Genomic DNA, 24,124 nt, shown 5'->3' on the forward strand with positions numbered 1-24,124 from the left:
CCCCAATGCTAGCATGACAACTGCTCCATGTAATGGCTTCTCCAAGTGCTTGCTGGTGGCCATGCCTCCTGCAGCCTGTGTGTAAGTGTGTGTATAGGAGAGATACAACAGCTCCAGGCTGCAGCCATGTTACAGCAGAACATGTCAGGTACTTGTGTAGCTGATGTCTGTGTATTAGGAGGATGCAGCATGTCAGCAGATGCAGCACACACACCAGCAATTCATTACTATACACTACACACAGACATGAGCAGGGGGAGGAGAGGGGAGGGGTAACAGGGGTGACATCACTGCCTCTGACCATGTGACCAGCATCTTTTACATAATAAAGAAAAGATGATTTTACAATGATTAATGTATGAATTGACTAGATAAAGGCTGTGATGGGATCCTTGTGAGCTGCTCCAACAGATAGAGGTGACAGAAATAGTGACAGAGACCTGATGACAGGTGTCCTCTAAAGTAAAGTGATTTAATGGCCCAACATTATTAAATCCCATGCACCAGTTTTTTGTCGGACTTTGCATGTTCTTTTCAGTGCAAACTGCTTGCACATATATTTATAAAGTGTCCGTGCAACATTTATACCCAAAGCAACTCAAAATTCTGCACTGAAAGGGGCATTCTGGTGCACATTTATCAAGCGGTGTCTGACAGAATTGTGTTGCACGCCCCATGTTACAGGTGCAAATAAAAAAAGGTTGGTTCACTCTGCTGGAGCAGTGCAGGAGGCACCATATTCATGAAGAACAATTCATGAATCTGGCGCACCCTGCACAGGCAAACTGCACATAGTAGAGACTGCACTGTTTTTGATAAATGTGGGTCAATGTCTTCATTGTAAAACATTAACAATGTGAATATCTGTTTCTCTTAGGAAGAATTTCTCTGGCGGCCAGGAATCCTTAAAAAGGCAAAACTCAACCACGAGTCGGACTGTCACGCTGACACCGCAGGCTCTTAAGCACATATGGGTCCGCACTGCACTGATAGAAAAAGTACTGGATAAAATTGTACAGTATATTGTAGATAACAGCAGGTAAGGATAAAGTAAGCTTTTCTTATCCCACAGTTTGATTCTCCTACTTGTGTAGAACTTCCAATATATCTGTGAGCATCCATTATTTCTGGTTTCAAAACTTGAAAAAATTACTGCAAAAAGGCCCTGATCAGCCATCTAGAAGACATTTTGTAGTGCTAGCGCCTGGTACCCAAGTAAATAGGACTGAAATGAAATATTATGCACCACCAGTGCAACGGGCCACAGTTGTTAAAGTGTTTGCACCAGTTTTCTGTCTGACTTTGTATGGAAAAGAACGTGCAAACTGCTAGTACATGTATTTATGAAGTGTCTCCGCCAGTTTTGTGTTGCGGTTGCACTGTGTCCGACAAGCCAGAAAAAAATGTGCACCTAAAGGCACGTCTTAGTGCTAAGTCTGAGTTAGCGCTACACAATTCTGACTGTGCCACAATTCTGCATCATGAAGAGAGTGCACCAAAAAATAAATGGTGGGCAGGGGGCGCCAGATTAATGAAAGCCGTATGCGAGTTTTGATTAATCTGGCTCCCTCTGCACTCTCCACAGGCAGTTTGCACTACTTTTGATAAATGTGGCCCAATATGTATAATATAGAGATGAGCCACTCACTTTAATTCCATGGCTTCTTCATCTTGTAGAGACAGTGAGCCACATTTATCAAAACTAGCACAGTCAGTACTATGTGCAGTTTGCCTGTGGAGAGTGCAGAGAGCCCCAGGTTCATCCAAACTGGAGCACGGTCTTCATCAATCTGGCGCCCCCTGCACTGTTTGGGAAATGTGCACCGTTTCTTTAGGTGAACTTTGTTCATGCTGCAGATTTGTGGCGCACATCAGTGTTAGGATCAGTGGATCCTCTGGACCACCGCGGGAGATGTAACTAGCCAACACCCGGAACCGGAGCCCAGCGGCACCTGGTATTCACCAGAGCCCGCCGCAAAGCGGGTTGTACTTGCTGCGGCAGGATACCACTAGGTCGTTCCCAGGTGTGACTAGCCCACGGTGGCAGCCGAGGTCGAGGTACCTTAGCGGATGACAATCTCGTAGACAGGTCCAGGCACAGGGTCAGGGCAGGCGGCAGAGATGCAACGTCAGGTCCAAGTCCGGGGTCAGCAACGGGAGGTCCAGGCAGGTGGGAACGGGAACACAGGCACACGGAACACAGCAACACGGAGGAACTCAGGTAACACAGGACTCAGGAGCGGGAACACACAGGAATACACAGGAATACACAGGAACGCAGGAATACACGGGAACGCAGGAATACTCGCTTGGAAGCTTTCTCTAAGGCTATGAGGCACAAAGATCCGGCAGGGAACACAGGAAGAGGCAGATTCTTAAAGGTGAGGTGTTCAGCCAGTGCACCAATTAGCGGTGCACTGGCCCTTTAAATTTTCGGCCGGAGCCGCGCGCGCGCCCTAGGAGGCGGGGACGCGCGTGCACGGCAGTCCGAGGAAGTGCAGGAGCCGGGAGAGGTAAGAGACACCGGGCAGCAGCGGGGGCACATGCAGGAGCACGGATGCGCCCGCGATCCGTGACAGGGATCGCGGGAGCACCCGTGACAATCAGTAAAAAGTGTGGCAAAAACTCTGACTAAGCAGTAACATTTTTTCTGTCATGTCGGACACAGAAAAGCCGCAACACAAAACTGGCACAGACACTTTATAAATACATGTGCAATCATGTGGAAGTTGACATCCTACACCAAGACACTGCAAAATTCCATAGAAGAGCAAAGGGGGAAATCCTCTCACAATCGGATGTCAAATTTGAAGCATATTTTAGGCCATCTCCATCTCTTGTACTATGGCCTTGAAATGGCTGAAAATTTTCTGATAAGCTTTTAGCTTTATTAATTTCTCTTACATATGAAGTTACTTTTGTAATTAAATATTGATTCCAAAGGGGGAAAAGCAAGCAGGGAGAATGACTTTTCATTTTGAGATTATTGTACTGTAATTCTAGCTTGGTGAGATCCATATAACTTCATCTAAGCAGCTTAGCAGGAGTTATTCACTTATGGATTTAAATGTTAATCCTCTTTTAACAAGGCGATAATATTTCGTACGCGATGCCCTTTGAATACATTTTGAGCAATTACAGGTTAATAATGTATATTAGCGAGGACTGTAATGTGTGAAAGCAGGTCAGTTAGCCGAAATGTGTCATTATTTAACATTAACAGGGAAGAATCAGATATTCAACAGTGTATGTAGATGTTCTTTAACTTATACAGTATGAGGGGCATTTATTAATTTTGGTGCTAGAACAGTTCTATATTTTTCAGTGGGATATAAGTTTGTGGCGCAAGAGATTAATGAATTGGCGCAAGGACTAAAAGGTTTAGAACTTCCTAGACCTGCTTCTAGCTGCTCTCTTTTTGCGCTACAAAATGCACCAAAAAACGTTTCGGAAAAATAGAAGCGCCAGTGAATTGACATACGGCGCCAAAATTTTGCACCCAAAAATAAAACAAGTCGAGAGTGTCAGAAAACACCAATAATGTGGCGCCGACACTTATATTGTGCCAGTTTTCCATTTGAAAGGCCATAATAAATGCCCCCCTATGAGTTGTTAATGCTTGCGCAAAGCAAGAACCTGTCGCTGGGTTTTACCCCACTAAACATCCTACTAGCCCCCTCAGCTAGGGTATGAAATGTCCTTTATAGATTTCCTTCTTTTATGTGAAATCTCACACATTTACTTGTAAAAACTCTCCCCCAAAGTCAAGCAAAAATGACTTTTCACCTCTTTTTCGCATAAGATAAGTCAAGTTTTGTGGTTGCAGGGGTAGTGTCACATCAGCAGACCCTTCCTTCTGTTCTATTGGACCTAGAAACATGCATTTTGGCTATGGATTTGTGAGCTACAGAACCAGAGATACAGACAACTAAAGACATGGGCCCACATTTATCAAAAATGGTGCAAACTATACTATGTGCAGTTTGCCTGTGTAGTGTGCGGGGGGGGGGGGGGGGCATTTTTTCCTGGTTCTATAGAATTGTCGGACTGAATTGTGGCGCAGTGTCTGACTGTTCAGCGCAACTTCCCTTTTGGGGTCTTTTCGGACATAGTGCAGCTGCGACACAACACTGGCGCAGACTCTTCATAAACACATGTACAAGCAGTTTGCACTTTCTTTGTAGTGAAAAGTCAAACAGAAAACTGGTGCAAACACTTTAATGAATGTGTGCCATAGTTGGAAATGCAAGCTGCAGATAAAGATCTGGTTCACACCTATGCTTGAACTGACTGTCCAGTTCTGTAGCTCACTGGAGCGAAGATGCTAATCATTAATATGAGACAAAAATCATGTATTTAGGTCCTACAGAGCCAAAGATATAGGATTCTGAAGCGACATTACTCCTAAAAACACAAAACTTGACTAATTTCATGTGAAAATGGGATGAGAAGAGTGATATTTACCTCACTTTGGAGGGAGATTTTTTTATAAGGAAAACGTGGGAGAGAATATAAAAGGGGAAATACAGAAAGGACATTTTAAATTGTACCTGATGAAACTAGAAGTTTAGTGGGGTAAGACCTGGTGACAAGTTACCAGAAAACACTTTGGTCCATGGTTGCTATAAAAACAAACACTTATACTTACCTCTGGTACTTCCAGTACCTGTGCATTTTTCAGTAAAGCCTTTATAGTACCACAGCCACGTTAGCGACTATTGAATGGCAACCATTAATAATTATGATGATGATAATGAAAATGCCTTCATAATTGATCACAAATTTTCTTTCCACAGTAAATATTATGAAAAAGAAGCTCTAATGTCTGATCCAGTATGTGGTCCAATCCTGGCTGTTCTTTTAGGTGAGAAAATGTAAAATGCAGTACAGCAAAAGTAATGCAATTCAGTTGTCTTGTTTAAGGAATGTTAATATTACTGGGGATGCTCATATCATTGAATGTAAATTATATATTTTAGCAAAGCTTCTTCAAATATCTCAAATCACTGCATCGTGGTGTGTAATTAGTACATTTTGGAACCTGCCCTTTTTCCATTTTAAAGGCTACAAAATTGCACATCCGTGTATACTATTCTAATTTATTATAATATACATTAAATGGTGAAACTATTTGTTTTAAAATCAGATATTTTTATTGAAAGTTTTTCCCCCCCTTTTACAAACCCAACAAGTACAACAATGAGAGAAATATATACCGCATCAAATATAGTCATTGACAGGCATCTACAATATTGCACATATACAGTACAGCCAGGTAATGACATCAAGAATATTCCAGATTTTATACTATATTTTGGCAATGTCTGCAATACAATCCAAATTACACAAATAAATATAACGATATATATCCCTCCCTACAAATGGTGAAACTATTTAGAACATTGGATTCAATATTGAAATAAGTCAAGTGAGATTAAAGCGATCTTCATGCTGACAACTCTGGGTATAAGACCATTGGGATCCCCAGGAAAAATGGGTTCCCCTGAGACCCCTGTGTGTATGGAGCATTGCTGACTTTAATAGGGTTTTCTCATGAAAGAAAATTCTCACATTTAAATCCCCTAGTGATGTTAACACAATAAAGATCATTTTAAGCCCTTACTTTACAAATGTACTCAGTTTTATTGCTGTTTTAGCTCCGATCACTCTCTAAGATGCTCAGTGCAAAATCCCAGGGTGTGGGTGGGGACTCTCTATGCAGATACATTATGATCCATCTAGTTCTGTGGGGTGACACTGTGGTAATATTATCTGGGTACATGTTTATATACACTTTCATCTGGCTTCTGACATTGTACTAGTATTTTACACATAGAAAGAGATGAGACAGATCAGAGATGCAGGAGATTACACATAGGCTGACAGACAGAGGCTGAAAGACTTTTACAATGTTACACTGTGAGCTCTTCTACATCTCAGAAATATGTGCCTGCCTCCCCCTTCCCCCAGATCACTTATTTCCTTGTAGTTTGTGACACTGTGGGCTCTGCTACATCTCACAGATATGTGCCTGCCGCCTCCCCTTCCCCCAGATCACTTATCTCCTTGTAGTTTGCAGCCTCTCTCTCTGCTTGCGATGTCCTTGCAGGAAGTGATCAGTGTCTCTGAGCTAGGACTGCAGGGGGCTTGGCTACATGCACAGAGCAGAAAGAGACAGAAACCTCAGCTTCAAGATCTCCAAGAAATCCAAGAGGGGGCTACCCGACCCTAAGTGAGAAATTACAGGGTCGTGTCTAGGGGCAACTGAAATTGTGTACAGCAGGACTGATAGAGACAGGTTGGACTTATATCTGTGAAATGCTGCATTTTTGTTAATAATAATGGGTACATATAAGAAATTTGTCTTTGTGGGAGTTTGGTGTCCTGTATACCATGCTTGGCATTTAGCATCCAAATGTCTTCCCAGCAAAATGCCAGACACTGTAGCATACTGCTGATTTAAGGCTTTTTCTAGTAAAGTAGTGCTTAAAGGCATCAGAAAGGGGGTGGTAACTAAAACTAGAGGAATGACTTCCATGCTGCCCAAAATTTCACAGCGGTGGTTGGATGAGCAGCCACCCATTGTGTTTCATGTAATGTTACTAGAATTATACAGAGTAGAGCACAGCAGATACCTAGCGTAGCACCAAGAGATCAGTAAGTATAGTTTTATCCCTGGATCCCAGTAGACCTCTTTTAGCCTTAATTTTACATCACTGGACAACGCTTTAAGAATATTACATTGCCTTCTCTTCAATCTTAAATAACTGAAAACATATTGTTATCATACACATCACGTTAAGCTGTGTCATCTCTGAAATGCCAAGTGTTTCATCTTAGGTAGTGACTGTGCACCGGGCTGGGCTGTAGTAGAATTGAACACAAATAACCTATCATGCCGCCGGCAAGGATCCACAAACATAAAGCCATTTACAAAGAATGAGACAGTAATCCTACAAATGCACATAGAGTCCACATTACCATAAGTTACTTATATGTCATAAAACATACAGCATTCATTTAAAACGTATAAATGATCATTTGACATTTTGGTGGCATTTACATTACCCTCTGCAGTACATGCTTAAAGCTTCAATATACATCTGCTGCTCTACTAATTTCATTTTATAATGTGGCTTAGATACAATGTTTCTCTTCCTTTGTCTTCTAGTGGGTCCGTGTGCATTAGAATACACAAAGTTAAAAACCGCCGACCATTATTGGACCGATCCCTCTGCAGATGAGCTTGTACAGAGGCACAGAATTCATGGTGCTCATACTCGCCAAGACTCCAGTCCTTGCAAGCGGCCGGCTCTTGGTGTATGTATATAGGATTTATGAATATATATTGTCTATGTAAATATCACAAAACTTTCAATAAGGATACAAGGATATTAGATTATTACAAATCTAAGCAGTCTACATGCACAGCTGACTTATAGCTTTTCCCTGAGCTGTGAAGTTCTAAAATTTATAACTTTCTGTCAGGAATGAGCCATTGTCCTAACTAACTTGCTGGACTTACTCTGGTCGACTGTCCCTATCCTGAATAAGTGCAAAACAAGAGTAAGAAAAAACTAAAACAGAAGATAAACACCAAAAAGGAGTCAAACAAACTGGTAAGGACCAAGAAGGCAGCAAAATACAAATATATCAGATCAAAGAGATACCAGAATACAAGTAAGAGGTCAGGCCAGGCAGATAAGAGTCAAAAACAAACCAAATCATAACTGGATGTAGAAATAATCCAAGAATTAAGGGGAACAAGCTAAGCCTAAACATAAGGTAGTCTCAGACAATGAGGCTCATCTACTTACTCGGTTCATTCACGATCCCGAGGCGCTTGTCTGGCGTTGATTCAGAGCTTGCTGGGATTCACTAAGGTTGTGCGCCCGATATCCACTAGGTGTTTCTGCTGCGCTGAAGTCCGCCGGAGTTCACCTTCTTCGTCCCAGTGTATGTGAGTGCTATTCTTGCGACACAATTTTTTTAAAAATTCAGCGTTTTTTCCAAATCCGCCGGGTTTTCTGATGGCCATGCCATTTCTGTCTTGTGAAGGTCGGCGCCGATGCTCCACAATCCAATCGCGTGCTCCAAAATCCCGGGGCAATTCGGCGCAAATCGGAAATATTTGGGAAACCCAACGAAAATGCGTGATTCGGACCCTTAGTAAATGAGCCCCACTGAGTAGATGAGGAAGGACTTAAAACCCCTCCACTGCCTGAACAGGACAAGTAATATTGACTATTCTGATCCAGCAGTCGGGCTCTGCTGTTGCCATGGCCCATCTGGGCTGGTACGCACAAGACAAGTGATGCATCCAAAATAAGAGAGCCTTTCACTTTACCAGATCGAGCTCCCGTTTAGACATCGGGTTCTCACACCTAAGTCCTTCACCTTGTGAGGCACTTAAGATCTGACCAAGTGATATGGCGATTATTCTAGTTTCAACAGGCTGTAAAATCTCTTTGGCCCTACTGGCAATGCTGTTGCATTCTTTGTGCCAGTAATATAGTATATCTAGCTAACAGCCGGGATGCATAATTTTAGGAAAGCTTCAGAGACACGCTAGACTTCCAAACCACTATATAAGGAATACACATCTAATATATTAATATACATCTATATAGATTTTTATTTATTTCATTTTTTTTAAACCTTGCATCCTTAATCTTCCACAAAGATAATGACACATTCTGGCTGTTATTATTCTGCCAAGGCACACTATGCTTAATGGATATATAGTGAAGGGGCCATAACAAATTACTGCGGTTCTCCAGTATAATGTATGATTCTACTAGGAAATGTTTGTTAGGCATAAAAATCTAAGAAAAATGTCAGCATTTTCTAGATTCTTGGATACTGAGGATAATAAACTAGTGTGTCATATGGTGGTTGTCACATTAATGTGTTCGCAAAGTTATTTTTATGTTCTAATGTATCTTGTACATCATTTGTAACAATAGAAACCTGCCTGATCTGAACTGTATCGCTCATTATAGACTTTCATTTAAGGCTGTTCCTCACATGTCTTCCATATGCAATGTACCTATTGCTTGGATACACAGCAAGGTCTATACTTTAGAAAGTATAATGCTGTTATTGGTGCAGGTGAAGCAAAAAATGCATTGTTTTTCAGTGTTATTGATTTCTACAAATGAGATTAATTATCTCAGAAGCAACACGATATACACAATAGGAATCTGTAAAGTAGTTTATTCCCTCTCTTTGCATTTTCTTTGTGTATTCCTTTAATATATTTGTATTCTACAGGGTGAGTCAAAAGTTCCAGGACACTATTTTATTTCAGAAAAGATAGAGAAAATTACACATATGGTATCTACTAATTTTTTGCTTTTACATATGGATATCCCAACAAGTAAAGGGGCCTAGGGGCTAGACTGCAACATCTTGAAAGTCGCCATATTGTATCAAAGGAATGTTTTTCCCATGTGTATACCATATCTAAGAAGACCAGAATTATCTCAGAAATGGATTGCAACAATCAACAGTGCTGAACATGGGGGCCATCATCTTAAGCTCCCCCTGTGACATCACTAAAGGGCGCTGATCGATTGCCAAGACAGATAGCCCTCAATTAGCATCATTTAGCATCATAGGACCTCAATTAGCATCATTAATTTCCTTAGAATGTATATAAAATTAAACAATTTAAATTATTAACATGTCAGGTATCGCCTTGTCCCAAAATGTCTGAAATGTCTATCAAAATATAAAATAATTCCCTGCTGTGAATGCTTTATCAAAAAATACCATACAAATTGAGAACATTATACCATTTTGCCTCCCATAAACATTGTTATGAAAAGTTATTAAAAGATTGTACAGTTGTCAAAATTGTATAAATGAAAACATACTTTCATCCCGCAAACAATTATTATTAAAAATAACATTACCCAGCTCGATACCCAGCTCCAATTATTAAAAATAACCCTACCCAGCTCTATACATATAACCAAACTGCAGTTGCATAGTTTATACTGTTGAAAAAAGACACACGTCCATCAAGTTCAGCCGAGGAAGGGAAGGGATTGGATGAAGAAGGGATTTAGGGGAAACAATTCTATGTAAAATAATATGTCAATGTTATTTACATGTAAAAAGGCATCTAGACCCTTCTTGAAGCTCTCTGCTGTCCCTACTGTGACCAGCGCCTGAGGCAGGCTATTCCACAGATTGACAATTCTCAAAGTAAAACACCTTGTTTTCTCCAGACGCAGACATTAATAAATATATTAATGGTCCATACAAAAAATATGGTGGAAAGTTGTTCCAGGATAAATCGTATCAAAAGACAAGGGGTTTTTCTTTTGATACGATTTATCCTGGAACAACTTTCCACCATATTTTTTGTATGGACCATTAATATATTTATATAAATTAATCATGTCCCCTCTTAGTCATCTCTTTTCCAGACTAAACTTTATAAATTTGGCATCTCTACAATCATACTGACCCGAACAATAAAGAGGATGTGTCATGTGGACCAAACATCATAGACCATAAAAATAAATCCCATGAGAATTTGTGGACAATTCCACCACATTTGAATTTTTTTTCCAGCTTTACAATACATTGCACAGAATATTAAATGATGCCACTAGAAAGTACAATTTATCTCAAAAATAACAAGTCCTCATAAAGCTTTGTAATCAGAAAAAAAAAGATATTGGGGGGAATTTATTAAGACTGATGTATGCCAGTCTTAAAATTCCATCCGCCGGCGGTCCTGCTAGAATATTCACTTAGTGAACAATGGCAAACTCCACCAGTAGATGGATCTGGTCCACCAGTAGATCAGAAAGGAACTGGCAGAGTTTTCTACTATAGTCTCTATCGGTTTTCTATAGTGGCTTGTAGATTAGAAAAAGCCCGAAACTGGCAAGGAAGGCTAAAGGGTAGCTTTCTATATTCAGAGAATATTTATTTGATGGTTCTTTTCTGTAAGGAGATTAGACTATATTGAGGCTGTCTTTAAAGAGTCAACTATATTAATAAGATATGTTAAAGATATGCTATTGGTGATACAAGATACAGTAGCATATGTTTTCTCCTTGTACCCTACAAGTATAATTTGTCCATCAGGCACTACATGAAGTTTCTAAAAATTGTCTCCGGGGGGACTAGGACAACAAGATACATAGCCATCCTAGGGATAAGACACACACATGTCTGGTGCACTAGTTGGTTCTCAGATCTCAAATACTTTTTCAGGCAGGCTTTTCCTATCTTTATGGGTTATGTTGGATCATCCACATCTATGCAGTCTTGCAACGTAACTGAAGTGACTTAAATCCTTTGTTTAGATCTATAAATAACACTACTTAAAAGCTAAAAATATGATTTTACAAGAATCAACAGCAAATAGCTTCAGAGCTACTGGGACACACTGACATCAGAAGCCGTATGTTCTGACCTACAAAGGCAAATATGCCGAAATATGTCTTTGATTCTGAAAAGCAAATACCCTTAAGAATACATTCTAAGCAAGCTGAATGAGGCAAGAGCATGAGTCACACAAATGAATTTATGGACGATAGAAGGGCATGCTCTGATAGCAGAGAGGAATTAAACATAGTGCAGGGACAAATAATCTCTGTTCTTTAATTATTGCTAAAGAGTTTTAGCCACTCTGTCTATTTACTAGTTTTCTACAATTAAAATAGTACATTAATTATCAATGGTATCTGTCCCATTACACAGTGTGAATACCAGTGAAAGTGACTGGCATCCCAAAATATATATCACCTGTGAGATCGTTTGGAAAGAAAAAAACTTTAGGGTTTAGCAAATCATCAGAGGAAATTACCACAAGAAAATATTGTCTGGAACTCTGTACCAATTATGAAGGCAAAAAAATTCACATCACCTATTAAGGCACAAATGTTGATTGGAAACCATCCATAAGTACGTCCTGAATCAACGTCAAGGCTTGATGTAACAGCCTCAGAAAGCTGAATGTGCAAATTGTGCACAATTGTCATAGAAGCCAAAAAGGTTCTACTTTAAAGTCTAAAATAAAAACTTATTCTGCTTTGTTTAACTCTTTTTTGGTTAAAATCGAATTCCATATGTGTTCCTCCATAGTTTTCATGCCTTCAATATTAATCTACAATGTAAGAGAAATAACAAGAAAAACTGTGGAATGAAAAGGTGTGTTCAAACTTTTCATTTTTGCAAAACCTTAGAAAACCCATGGTCTCCAGGATGCGCTCTAGTGGATCAACTGTTAAAGTCCGCCAGTACACGAACGTGGCACAAAAAACATAGCAGTGGTCCATTGTTTGTGGCTTGAGCATTATTGTCCTGTGCTGGTAAAGGTTATAGATCAGAACTTACCAGAAAATATAAAATCCTTTGTTGCAAAACTAGAAAGAAATATTCTTTGGGTTTTTTGTGTTTTTCAACAGATCAAAAAGCGCCATTCCAGTGGAAGTATGTCAGAAGATAAGTTTGCAGCATCGGCAAGAGAATATGTTGAGTCCCTTCACCAGAACTCAAGAATACATCTTCTTTATGGGAAAAACAATGTCTTGGTCCAGCCAGTATGTACAATAATGTTATAACTGTATTCATAATGTCATTATTAAGGCCCCTGGGTATGGACATGATATAGGGTGAGCACTTCAAAGGGATTGTCCCAAATCAGCAAGTATTTGATATGGTTTGTGTAATGAAAATTATACAATTTTCCAATTTACTTTCTGTATCAATTCCTCATGTTTTCAGAATCTCTGCTTGCTAACATTCACTGCTTTCTTGATATGTGAAGCCTCCTGTCTTTTACCTCATCAGCCAGACATTCCTGCCCATAAAATGGCCGCATTACCCTATGTTATCTCTAACTGGTGATTTTTCATGGACAGTCAGAGATCTCATGACCCTCCATCTGCTGCCATTTTATGGACAGTCCTGAAAGACAGGAGGTTTCACTTCACATATCAAAAAAGAGGAATAGAATGTTTAATAGATGTGTATTGGTAAATTACCTTAACTCCTGCCCCCCACACTTAGGCTACATTCACACAATGTATGCCCACCGTACCGTAGTACGGTGGGCATACATTGGCGCTGCGGAGAGAGTAGCAGGGGATGAGCCCAGCTCATAGGAATACACAGCACGCGGCGCCGTATTACGTAGAAAGATAGGACATGTCCAGTCTTTCTACGGGCTACGGAGCAGTACGGTGCCGCACGTGTGCTGCACCGAAACGCTCCCGTATATACGTCCCCAATACAGCCGTCTGAATGTAGCCTTACACACACATTACAAAAAAACATGAGGTAAAGTGGCCAACCCCTTTAAACCGATTCTTAACTGTAAATAAACAACAATTACCTGACTAAACCCCCACTTTCCAACATCATAACAAGGTAGCAGAGTAAACCGTACTTGTGATGTCACAACAGCTATCCCAGGTGAGGTGATACACAGTTTTGTGATGTCACAGCATTCGTGACTGAAACATATTTATGATGTCAGAGCCATTGCCTAACTGAAACACAATTGTGTTGTCACAATTGCTTTCCTCGCTAAAACCCTTTGTGATGTTACACCAGTCTACATGAGAAGAGCATACTTGTCATGTAATGGCAGCCGACATCTGTTTTACCAGAAATTTGCCACAACAGCTGACCTGATTGAAACAGTTTTACCTCAGAAACTTGATGATATATCTTCCCCATAATGTCACAGTAGCTTGTCACAGTGACTGATACTCCATTGTGAAGTAAAAGTTACCTGACATATTCATATTTTCACCTCAGGCTGTGAACCTGATTGATACAATCATTCTCTTGCTTACCCATACGCATACACCTAGACTTGAGGCTTCAATCTCTTATTGGTGTACAAATGAACCAGTTTTATTTTTTGAGAAATGGTTGAAAAGGCACAAAGCCCTATTTTTTCATAAAGGTAGCAGTGGTGTCCCGTGTCTGCAGGGCCTCAGCTGTGCCACTCTTACATGGGGCACTGTTTGAGGCCAATTCATTGTTATGTACACCAGTTTGGAATTCAACAAAAGTTTCATTTTAGTTTCAAAAAAAGAATTTCTACTTTTTACATTTTGCCCCCTGCTTACCAACCAAATGCAGAAGAGGTGGGACATGGATAAAGACAGTAAAAGAACACTGTGGTCTGATTTATTTAACATAATAATAACAGAAAATAAAGGTTTGACTTGACTTGTTTCAGTTCTTTTTCAATCGTAGTCATTCAGGCACATCGTATACCAGGGGTATGTGGAAATAATTAAGAATGACGTATCAAGCACCAGTTTTATTAATGCATAGATGTGTATAATTTATAGCGATGATTTTTATAACTGTATTCACAAGGGTCCTTGTATTTATCTAGTATCTGTCATTTATGGATAGAAAGAAGACATGGAAGCTATCCCTGGATATCTATCGCTGCACCAGTGTGGTGAAAACTTAACACTAAAATGGACACCAAACCAGCTGTTAAATGGAACTCTAGGAGACTCAGAACTGGAAAAGAGGTAATATTTTCTTGTTTTGCAGAACTAAGGCTGGTTTCACATTACGTTGTTTGTCATACGTTGTAAGAACACATCGGGCGGATTCCCGACTTGTCCTTAAAACATATAGCCCAGATGTATCCCACCATAAGTGATGATTGACTGCTACGTCTTTGCATCCTTTCTTTTTAATCAGATACATTGTATACCAAGCAGCCGTACTACCATGCCCCTGTCTGTCAGCATACGTCAATGGGTATGCTCAACATATATATGTCTGTACCTTTTCAGATGTATACTCTGATATGTATACTCGGGAACCCAGCCTAATATTGTAGTGATCATGATCAGGTGTAATATTTTTCTCAGCCTTTGGGCTGTGTTACACGAGCCGTGATCACTGGCCATGCAGAGTCCTGTGTCATGGGCTGACCACACTGTGATGCAAGGACCCCCTGGTTTCCTGCTAATGGATAACAGTGTTGGCACTGCTGTTTGGTAATTAAACATGTATCTATTTTTACATATTTTATTACATGCCTAATTTACTACTGTTATCTACTTTCATTTGATTCGGACTCTGTTCGCATTTCTATACCTCTGCTAGTGTTACTTCTCATCACAGAAGTGTATCCTTATTAGTTCAGCATTGGCAGGGTTAAGGGGTCTAAGAAATCTCCATATCCTCCCCCTACCCAGGAAAGCCTTTTCTTATTGTTTTTATCCAAAATAGTCACCTTTTGGTAGCAGGTTCACTGTAGGTCAGGAGCAGAACCAGTGGAAACAGATCATAAATCCAATACAGTAAATAGAAGTGTAATCCTGGAACAAAGGGCAAAGAAAAGACAAGACAATGGTGAAAATACACAAACAGTTTGTAAAGAGTTTAAAAGATTTTTAACAAATATAGCATATAACGTCCTGAAATGCTTTTTATTTGTATAAATGTTAAAGTCTTCTCTTAAAACAAGTGTTTGTCAATTTCTTATACTGTATTGGTTAAATGGGTTGGTGACATATAAGATTGTTTACCAGGTACCTGTTAAACATTCCCCTTCTACCTAGAAGAGCTGGTGTCCTGTAGTCTACTGGTGGGTCCTGTAGTCTACCGGTGGGTTAAGGGGCAGTGTGCTCACAACTGGATGCCCCTCTGTGAACACAACTCATGTCACCGGAAGTAGGGTTATCCAGATGTCCTTGACACTTGTCAGCAGACTAACCTCCCCAAAGTGGCTACAATGCACACGGGTCACATCTTATTCCAGTCATCTAGTCATTTGCTGACACTTGCCTATTATACAGTAGTTTCCCATTACAGAAGCAACACTGATATCCCACCATTGCTGCTTCATCATATCATTTTCTTTTTTCTTCTTTTGCTAACCACTGACCCCCACGCTTGCAAGGAAACAGAATAGCAACTAAATTTTAAACAAACTCAGTGAACAGGATAAAACACATCTCCGGGTGATTCTCGCCTCTGTGCCGGTTTCTTAGAAACAAACCAAAGGCCTACACACAATTTCTAATCGATAAAGCCAAGAGGAAAAAAAATTACCTTGACATTTTATTTTCGTAAATTGGGTTAGGAAACCCGTCTAGCGGAAAGCACAGAGGACAAAACACTTGTAATTTAATTACGTTCTCTTTTTAACATGCCAATTAATGGCCACCATGAGATCATTTAAGAAGATTTATTTTTGGATATTTTCCAGATTTCAACAACTAGTGGATGCAAATAAGACTAGAGCCTAAAATGCCAAGCAGACATGCAGTATAGATGCTTTGCATCTTAAAAGAGTTGTCTGGTAGCTTTTAAAAAAAGGCTGTCAGCATCTGCTTGTTTGGGTCTGCGGAAGAAACCAGCAGAACACAGAACACTGGACAGAGCCGGAAGAAGCTAGCAGCAAATGGGGGCAACAATAAATGACTACAATGTGGTGCATAAACATCTGCTTCCAGCTCCATAAACTGATCAAAACAGCTGATCAGTGGGGACCTACCAATTAGATTTTGATGGCCTTTTCTTAAAGGGAACCTGTCACCAGACCCATTTTTAGCACTCAGAATGGACCTCTACGTGCAGTAGATTCCTCACCAAGGGATGACTCAGGAGTAGTAAATAGACATAGAGCAATACCCTTTGATAGAGATATAATCCAATTTATTCCATCTACTTACAAACAAACAATAAAAAAAGGCCTTATGGTAAAATCCAAATAGTGCACATTCGGCGTCTCTGGCCGACCAAGGGTTTCACCTTCAATCTCTTGCCCGAAAGGAGGCCTTTTTTATCATTTGTTATTGTTTTTTATCTCTTGGTGAGAAATCTACTGCACGCAGGGGTCCATTCGAAATTGTAACAATACTGTGATGTCTGCATGAGTGTTTACTCACACTGAAAATTTGTAACCTGTGGAGTTGCCTATTTATCGGATGCATTCGAAGGAAAAGAGGATAGCTCTATTGTTTGAAGCCTTGGATACGCATAAAAACGTTTACATATGTCTTAAACCGAATGGCACTAAGATTGCTAATTATAAAAGAAGAAAGATAATCAGTATTTAAAAAGCCTATGGGAATCTGTCATTAGATCTAAATGTGAACTCATGATGAGGTTCCCTTTAAAAAACTTAAATTCTCATTTACACAATTCAAAACAATGGGGCACATTTACTTACCCGGTCCTGGCGCGATCCTCGATCCAGACTGTCCGACGAGGATGAAGTCCAGCGCGATTCACCAAGATCTTGCGCCTTGTGTCTTGCAACACAATTTGAATTTTAAATCCCACGCTTAGTCCGAATCAGTCGGGTTGTCCGACGGCCACGCCCCCCACCCCCCCCCCCCCCGATTTGTGTTGCATGAAAGTCAGCACGACTGCTGCAAAATCCGATCTCGTGCGCCAAAAACTCCTGTTAAATGTGGCGCAACCCGGAAATAGTCGGGAAAAACGATGGCTTCCATGCGTCACGATTTAGAGGGATGGGCCATCGGACTGAGCGGGGAATTTAAATTTCAAATTGCTTCGCAAGTCCTAGCCCTAACATGCGCCACCAAAAAGATGGTGAACTCTGTCGGACCCTAGCAGGGAACAAAACATTCATGATATCAGGCTTACGATCTTAGTGAATTGCGGCACAGTGTATTGGAGTCGGACAATGCACTTTCTGTGAACTCTGGTGACGGGGTACGTAAATATGCCCCATAGTGTATAAACAAATTCTGTGTTTGTGGATATTTAGTTCTCACAGTGTTTCACATCTATTAATGTAGTCTTCTACTGGTCCTAATCTTAGGATCTGCAGTCACAAAGCATACGCTGAAATAGAAGTCAGACACTTTCTGCTTTCTAAGCCAATTCGTTCTCATACTCGAATCATTATTCTGCACAAATACACTGACTTAGTGTTAGTTTTAAGGCTTGACAAAAAGTTTTAAGGCTTGTTCTATTATTCAAAAATGCAATACTAAATTTTGTTAAACTGATTTTAACAAGAAGATTCATTTGACCCTAAAAATATATCTCAAGAACCTTAGTGCACCAGCTGTAACAACTTTTCTTATTCCTACAGTGTATTCTGGGACTATGCCCTTATAGTGCCAATAAGTCAAATTGTCTGTATCCATTGTCACCAGCAACGTAAGTATAAGCATCACACTATGGTGATGCTTAACGTCTTTTATGATTAGAATTTTTGCTTTAATCTCTACACATGACTAAGTCAGCAAAGATTGACACTTTCTATTTTTCCATTATATGCAGCAGAGAGTAAAGGGGTCCTTGTTCTCGTCAGCCAGGATGGTATCCAGAGACCTCCGCTTCACTTTCCTCCTGGTGGTCATCTTCTTGCTTTCCTCTCTTGTCTTGAAAATGGTCTCCTACCAAGAGGACAATTAGAGCCTCCACTATGGTCCCAGAGGGGTAAGGTAGGTATTAGGCATTTTAGGTTCATTAAAAGGGGGCATCTTCTGTGGAAATGCATGTATTTCATTAATGGGGGTGTTTATGTAAAGGGGGCATTTGCTGTGGACATTTTATTAAAGGAGGACATCTGCTGTGGATATTTCATTAAAGAGGCTTTTGCTGTAGGCATTTCATTAAAGGGGTCATATTCTGTGGACATTTATGTAAAGGGGGGCACCTGCTGTGGGCATTATATTAAATGGGCATCTGCTGTAGTCATTTGATTTAAAGGGGGGTATCTGTTGTGGACATTTATGTATTTCATTAATGGGGGGGGGGGTCATGTAAAGGGGCATCTGCTGTGGACATTTATGTAAAGGGGGATATCTGCGGTGGACATTTTATTAAAGGAGGGCATCTGTTGTAGGCATTTCATGAAAGGGGGCATCTGCTGTAAGAATTTAATTGAAGGGGGCATGTGCTGTTGGCATTTTATTAAAGGGTGATTCTGCTGTAGACATTTCTGTAAAGGGGGGCATCTGCTATGGACATTTATGTAAGGGGGCATCTGCTGTGGACATTTATGTAAGGGGGCATGTGCTGTGGACATTTCATTAAAGGGGGGATCTGCTGTAAGAATTTCATTGAAGGGGGACATCTGTTGTACGCATTTCATTAATGGGGGACTCTGCTGGTGACATTTAGTAAAGGGTAAACTAGTTTCACTAGAGCATGTTTGAAGTTCATCATTAAATTAATTTTATGAACATTACAAGATTGAGGATATAGATGGTATAGCGTATCACTTATGTCCTAGCCTCTAGGTACATGTTGGTTTGGACACTAGGGGGCTCTAGTCGTGTGAACAGCCCAGGGCCCATGGGACACTTAATCCGAGTATTAATATTAGTATTATATCTTCTTCTGGAGGTTCGGTTCCCCCGAGCATTGTCCTAGATCTGCCTGGTAATATTTTGTAAAGCAAAAGTAGTTATGTGAGCTTCATTGCCAAAAATGTTGACCTACATAATTTTTTATATTTGTCATAATGCTACTTTGTCCTTTTAAACTATAGACTTAAAGCAATTTTTTTCCTAAATTACAGACCCCCCCAAAATAGTCTATTGTTTCAGAGAGCAAGTTACTGTAGAAGCTATAAAATAATGCATTTATGATTACTGATACAGACTTAGATCCCGCTATTTCTGTAAAAAGATTTTAAAAATATTCTAATGATCCTGAGGGGCTCTGGGGGCATTATTGGAGCCTCTCAGGGCTCTGCCATGTCTAAATTAAACACACCCTCTTCTCTGCTCTGTGCCTGCCCCTTTCCCAGGCAGAGAGCTGGAGAGGTAAGCCATCTTTTTGCAAATCTTATGCGAGCTGCTGGGCTGCCAACGCACATATGCGAGATTGGTATTAAGTCTTACATTGTCAGCTCTCACCATGGCATAGGGGTGGGAAAAGGCGGCACAGAGTGGAGAGGCGACATGCATAGTTTAGACATGGTGGTGCCCTTGGCGGAGCACCGACGAAGCCCCTCTGAAGTCTTTCAGGCTCATTTGAAAAGTTTTAAAACCTCTTTTTACAGAAAGCGGGATCCAATAATATAAGAAGAACCATTCCCAAACTGAGATAAAGTTCTATGCATGCCAAGCTTACCATCAGAAAATCTAATGATCGATTTCCTTTAAAGTGTATTTGCTAATTGTTGTAAAAAGGGTTTTATTTTCTAAAAATTTCTGAAGGCTGCCAGGTCCGATTGTTCTCCTGAAACATCTTCTGTAGGGGATCATTTGCAATACTATTTGCTTTGTGGTCTAGTTTGTGAGACGGTAGGTAAAGGATCCCAGGGCTACATTCACACGGACGTATGAAAACGGCCGTATACGTACCGTTTTTTTACGGGTTACATACGGCCACATTCATTTCAATGGACAATACGTCCAACCATTTATATTGCCGTTTTTGACACTGGAGTGTACGTACCGTATATTGGCCGTATAAAAATATAGAGCATGTCCTATTTTCTCCCGTATTTCAGTTCTGTATGCCCTAAAAGTCTATGGGAATGTATAAAATACGGGTTAAATACGTGCTGCATACGGATGAAAAACGTCACGTATATACAGACTCATACGGCCCGTAAATACAGGACTGGAGAAATCATACGGTTGTGTGAATGTAGCCTTAGACTTGCACTTATTCTGTCATTTTATGGTATTTAGGGTGGAAAGGAGTTGTGCCAAGTATTCATAAAATCTACTATGCACAAGGTTTGAGGTAACATGCTGATTGGTGGGGTCCGACTGCTGGAAACCTCAGAGATTACAAGAGATGGGGGTCATCTACAACCTTATGAATGGAGCAGAAGGTTGGCATGCACCTTGTCACTTCATTTACCTTTGAACTATCCCTACAATATAGCCGAATACAGATAGCACGAGAGCAGTTGGAGCAACAAGGTGCATGCTCAACCTCCTGTTCTAACAAATAGGGTGAATAGGATTTTTTAATCAGTAGGGGTTTCAATGGTGGAACCACCACCAATCAGCATTCCCCATGGGTAGGACATAAGCAAACTTGGGACATCCCTTTAATAGTTCCATACTGTAAAATTTATTTCCTTACCCTAAATATTAAGAGCACTGTCTGTTTCACTGCATCCTCTGGGTTTTTTCTGTTGTAAGAGATTTTTCTGTTTTTCTATATTTCTAGGGAAAAGTATTTCCAAAACTAAGAAAAAGAAATAGCTCTAACAAGTCAGTAGATTTTGATGACAATGTAGTCGAAGAAGTGTCCACAGATTACGTCTTTAGAATCATATACGCCGGACACAAGCATGAAAATAGTAAGTGAACCTGCTGCCATCATTTACAGTAATTAAACAATCACAATTGGATTCTTCATAGATAGGTAATACCGCTCTTGATGCTATAATATATAACTGTCCAATATGCCATGAGTTTAGCTATTAGTGTCTATGTAATTGTAGTTAATTATGTCTAATAAGCAACGTCACAGTTTTTTGATAATAACTTTCCCAGAATAATGAATAATTTAGTAATATCTGCCCTGTTCATTTATTTAGGAGAAAATAATGTTCTTCATGCAGGAATATTCCACGCTACAATTGATTCAGTCTCCAAGTGTAATCTCCTGGCTGTGCTATAAACCAGGGAAGACAAGCGCTCGATAATCTTATTCATGCAGCAAGTCTTCCTTCTATGTTTATAGCAGCTAAAGATTTTTCCAATAAGATCCTAGTAACGCATTTCCAGGAATAATAATCCCGGTCAGTGCTGACCATGCCACAGCTCACTTTTACTGGCAGTGCAAAGATACATAATTCATGTCAGTGGGTGTGAAGTGCACAGCAGAGGTGTATTTTGTCTGCATAGTATTTTTTCTATAAAATGCACAGCAGAAAATTATTTTTTCTTTACAGACCCCTGGAGACACTTCATTCGATATATACTTTATGACCTGACAGAAGTATAAGTCCACTAAGTCAGAAGTACATAATTTGCTTTAGGTTTTGTGTTAAGAGCAGAATACAGTATGTAAAGTACCGTATATACTCGAGTATAAGCCGAGTTTTTCAGCACAATTTTTGTGCTGAAAATTCCCCACTCGGCTTATACTCGGCTATTAACAAAACCAACCCCAAAAAAACCTCGGTACTCACCATTCCGATGGCCCGAGCAGCGGCAGGTCCGCGGCAGCTCTGCCTACAGTGCCTCTTCTTACTTCATGCCGGGTCACACAATGGCTCCGTGCACGCGACCTGACCGGCACACAACTATGCAGTGCCTCTACTTACTTCATGCCGTCGCGGACCTGGCGCCGGCATGAAGTAAGAAGAGGCACTGCAGGCGGAGCTGCCACTGTTCGGGCCGTCGGGATGGTGAGTACCGAGTTTTTTTTTTTTTTTACAGGCTGCTACAGAGGGCTGGCAAGCTATTACTTACAGGGGGCTGGCAGGCATTTACAGGGGGCTGGCAGGCTATTATTTACAGGGGGCTGGCAGTTATCTGCAGGGGGCTGGCAGGCATCTGCAGGGGGCTGGCAGGCATCTGCAGGGGGCTGGCAGGCTGCTACAGGGGGCTGGCAGGCTATTACTTACAGGGGGCTGGCAGTCATTTAGAGGGGGCTGGCAGGTATCTGCAGGGGTCTGGCAGGCTGCTACAGGGGGCTGGCAGGCAGGCATTTACAGGGGGCTCGCAGGCAGGCATTTACAGGGGGTTGGCAGGCTATATACTACAGGGGGCTGAGAGGCTATATACTACAGGGGGCTGGCAGGCTATATACTGGGGCTGTGACCAATGCATTTCCCACCCTCGGCTTATATTCGAGTCAATAGGTTTTTCCAGTTTTTTTGTGTTAAAATTAGGGGTCTCGGCTTATACTCGGGTCGGCTTATACTCGAGTATATACGGGTATATCTATTTTTTAAGCAATTTTTAATTTTAGTAATAAATAGTGGAGGTGATTAAATTACTTTTATGAACATTACAACTATTTAAATATTAAATATCTCCTGTAGTGAGCAGTGTACTTGAAAGCCTTCCACAATCTGTCCACCTCAGACAGATAATGATGACAACATCTAGCTCTTTTCATACCTAGAGCATATTTCCTTCATTATTCAGCTTTCTGAGGACATTAGACTATCCTGTCTGTAAAGAGTTAAAGTGAAATTATCTGGCCAAAATTATCTGAGATCCCTACTGACATATCTATTAGCCCTTTTTGTAAAATTCTCTCCATCTTCCGCCAAAGCATACGGGCACTTCCTGGTTGTGACATCGGCTAAGGAAGCTGAGGCCAAAGCAGCTTCCCTCTCCTCTCATGCATTGTTACTAGCAGTCCATCCAATTAGAAAAGATAATCTCAGACTGAATCATCTCCTCAGTGTTACTCCTGTACAACACAGATGTGACATATAAATTCAATATCAGTTTTTTAATTCTTTCATCCATAGTAACATGCATTACAGTTACAGTAAACTATACACAAAGATTACACACATACACCTATGCACATACCACTGTTGCAAAGATAGACCTATAATCTAAAACAATCTTGTGACTACTATAAACACTACCTGCTAAGATGAACCAGTCTGCCAGGCTGTTCAGCAGATTATATCACTCTTCCCTCATCCCAGGAGAGTAAGGGAGGGAGTACAGAGAAGGGAGGGGACATAGCACACCCAGAAGTAAATAGTTTTCATCCTGCATATGACACTGCTGTGCTGATCCTACCCCCCTCTCTTCACTGACCCGACTATAACTATATTTTCAGATATTGCAGCTATAGGAAACACTTTTCAGTTATGTTTTAAGCATACACTTTCTCAGGCTTCTTTATCAGCTGTCAGAGATGTATGGGAACAGGAAGTTGATTTACACAAACTGAAAGGCAGGGTAAAACGAAGGACACAAGAACATATCTCCTTCATAAATTTTATGACAAAGTTTACTTTGCAGTACTGATTTATAAAATGCTGACAAAAGTTTTGTTATGCTTAAATATAAAATGAACTACTCTTTATTATTTGGTTTTGAATGACTTCCTGTCTTCTTGATGTATCAGGACACTACACCGCCGTTAGGTCCTTGTGGGCTTTGGCTTAGTTCTCCGAATAGCCAATCTTAATCCTGTGCAACATCTCCTACTAAGCACTAACATACCCATTTAGGTCCACATT

At 40.5% G+C, this 24,124-nt stretch overlaps 1 protein-coding gene across 2 annotated transcripts in view; it reads left to right on the forward strand.

Annotated features, from left to right (window-relative positions):
* The window catches only part of SGSM2 (small G protein signaling modulator 2), a 221,293-nt gene that overhangs the window by 162,407 nt on the left and 34,762 nt on the right, over positions 1-24,124 (forward strand). For both annotated transcript variants that reach the window (XM_072138185.1, XM_072138186.1), the window contains exons 4-11: positions 878-1,039; positions 4,797-4,864; positions 7,172-7,320; positions 12,432-12,566; positions 14,401-14,525; positions 18,080-18,147; positions 18,271-18,434; positions 21,130-21,262. In XM_072138185.1, the coding sequence (XP_071994286.1) occupies positions 878-1,039; positions 4,797-4,864; positions 7,172-7,320; positions 12,432-12,566; positions 14,401-14,525; positions 18,080-18,147; positions 18,271-18,434; positions 21,130-21,262 (1,004 nt within the window). The remainder of the gene's footprint in view (positions 1-877; positions 1,040-4,796; positions 4,865-7,171; positions 7,321-12,431; positions 12,567-14,400; positions 14,526-18,079; positions 18,148-18,270; positions 18,435-21,129; positions 21,263-24,124) is intronic.

This window comes from Engystomops pustulosus, chromosome 2 (genome assembly GCF_040894005.1).
Source record: "Engystomops pustulosus chromosome 2, aEngPut4.maternal, whole genome shotgun sequence".
NCBI lineage: Eukaryota > Metazoa > Chordata > Amphibia > Anura > Leptodactylidae > Engystomops > Engystomops pustulosus.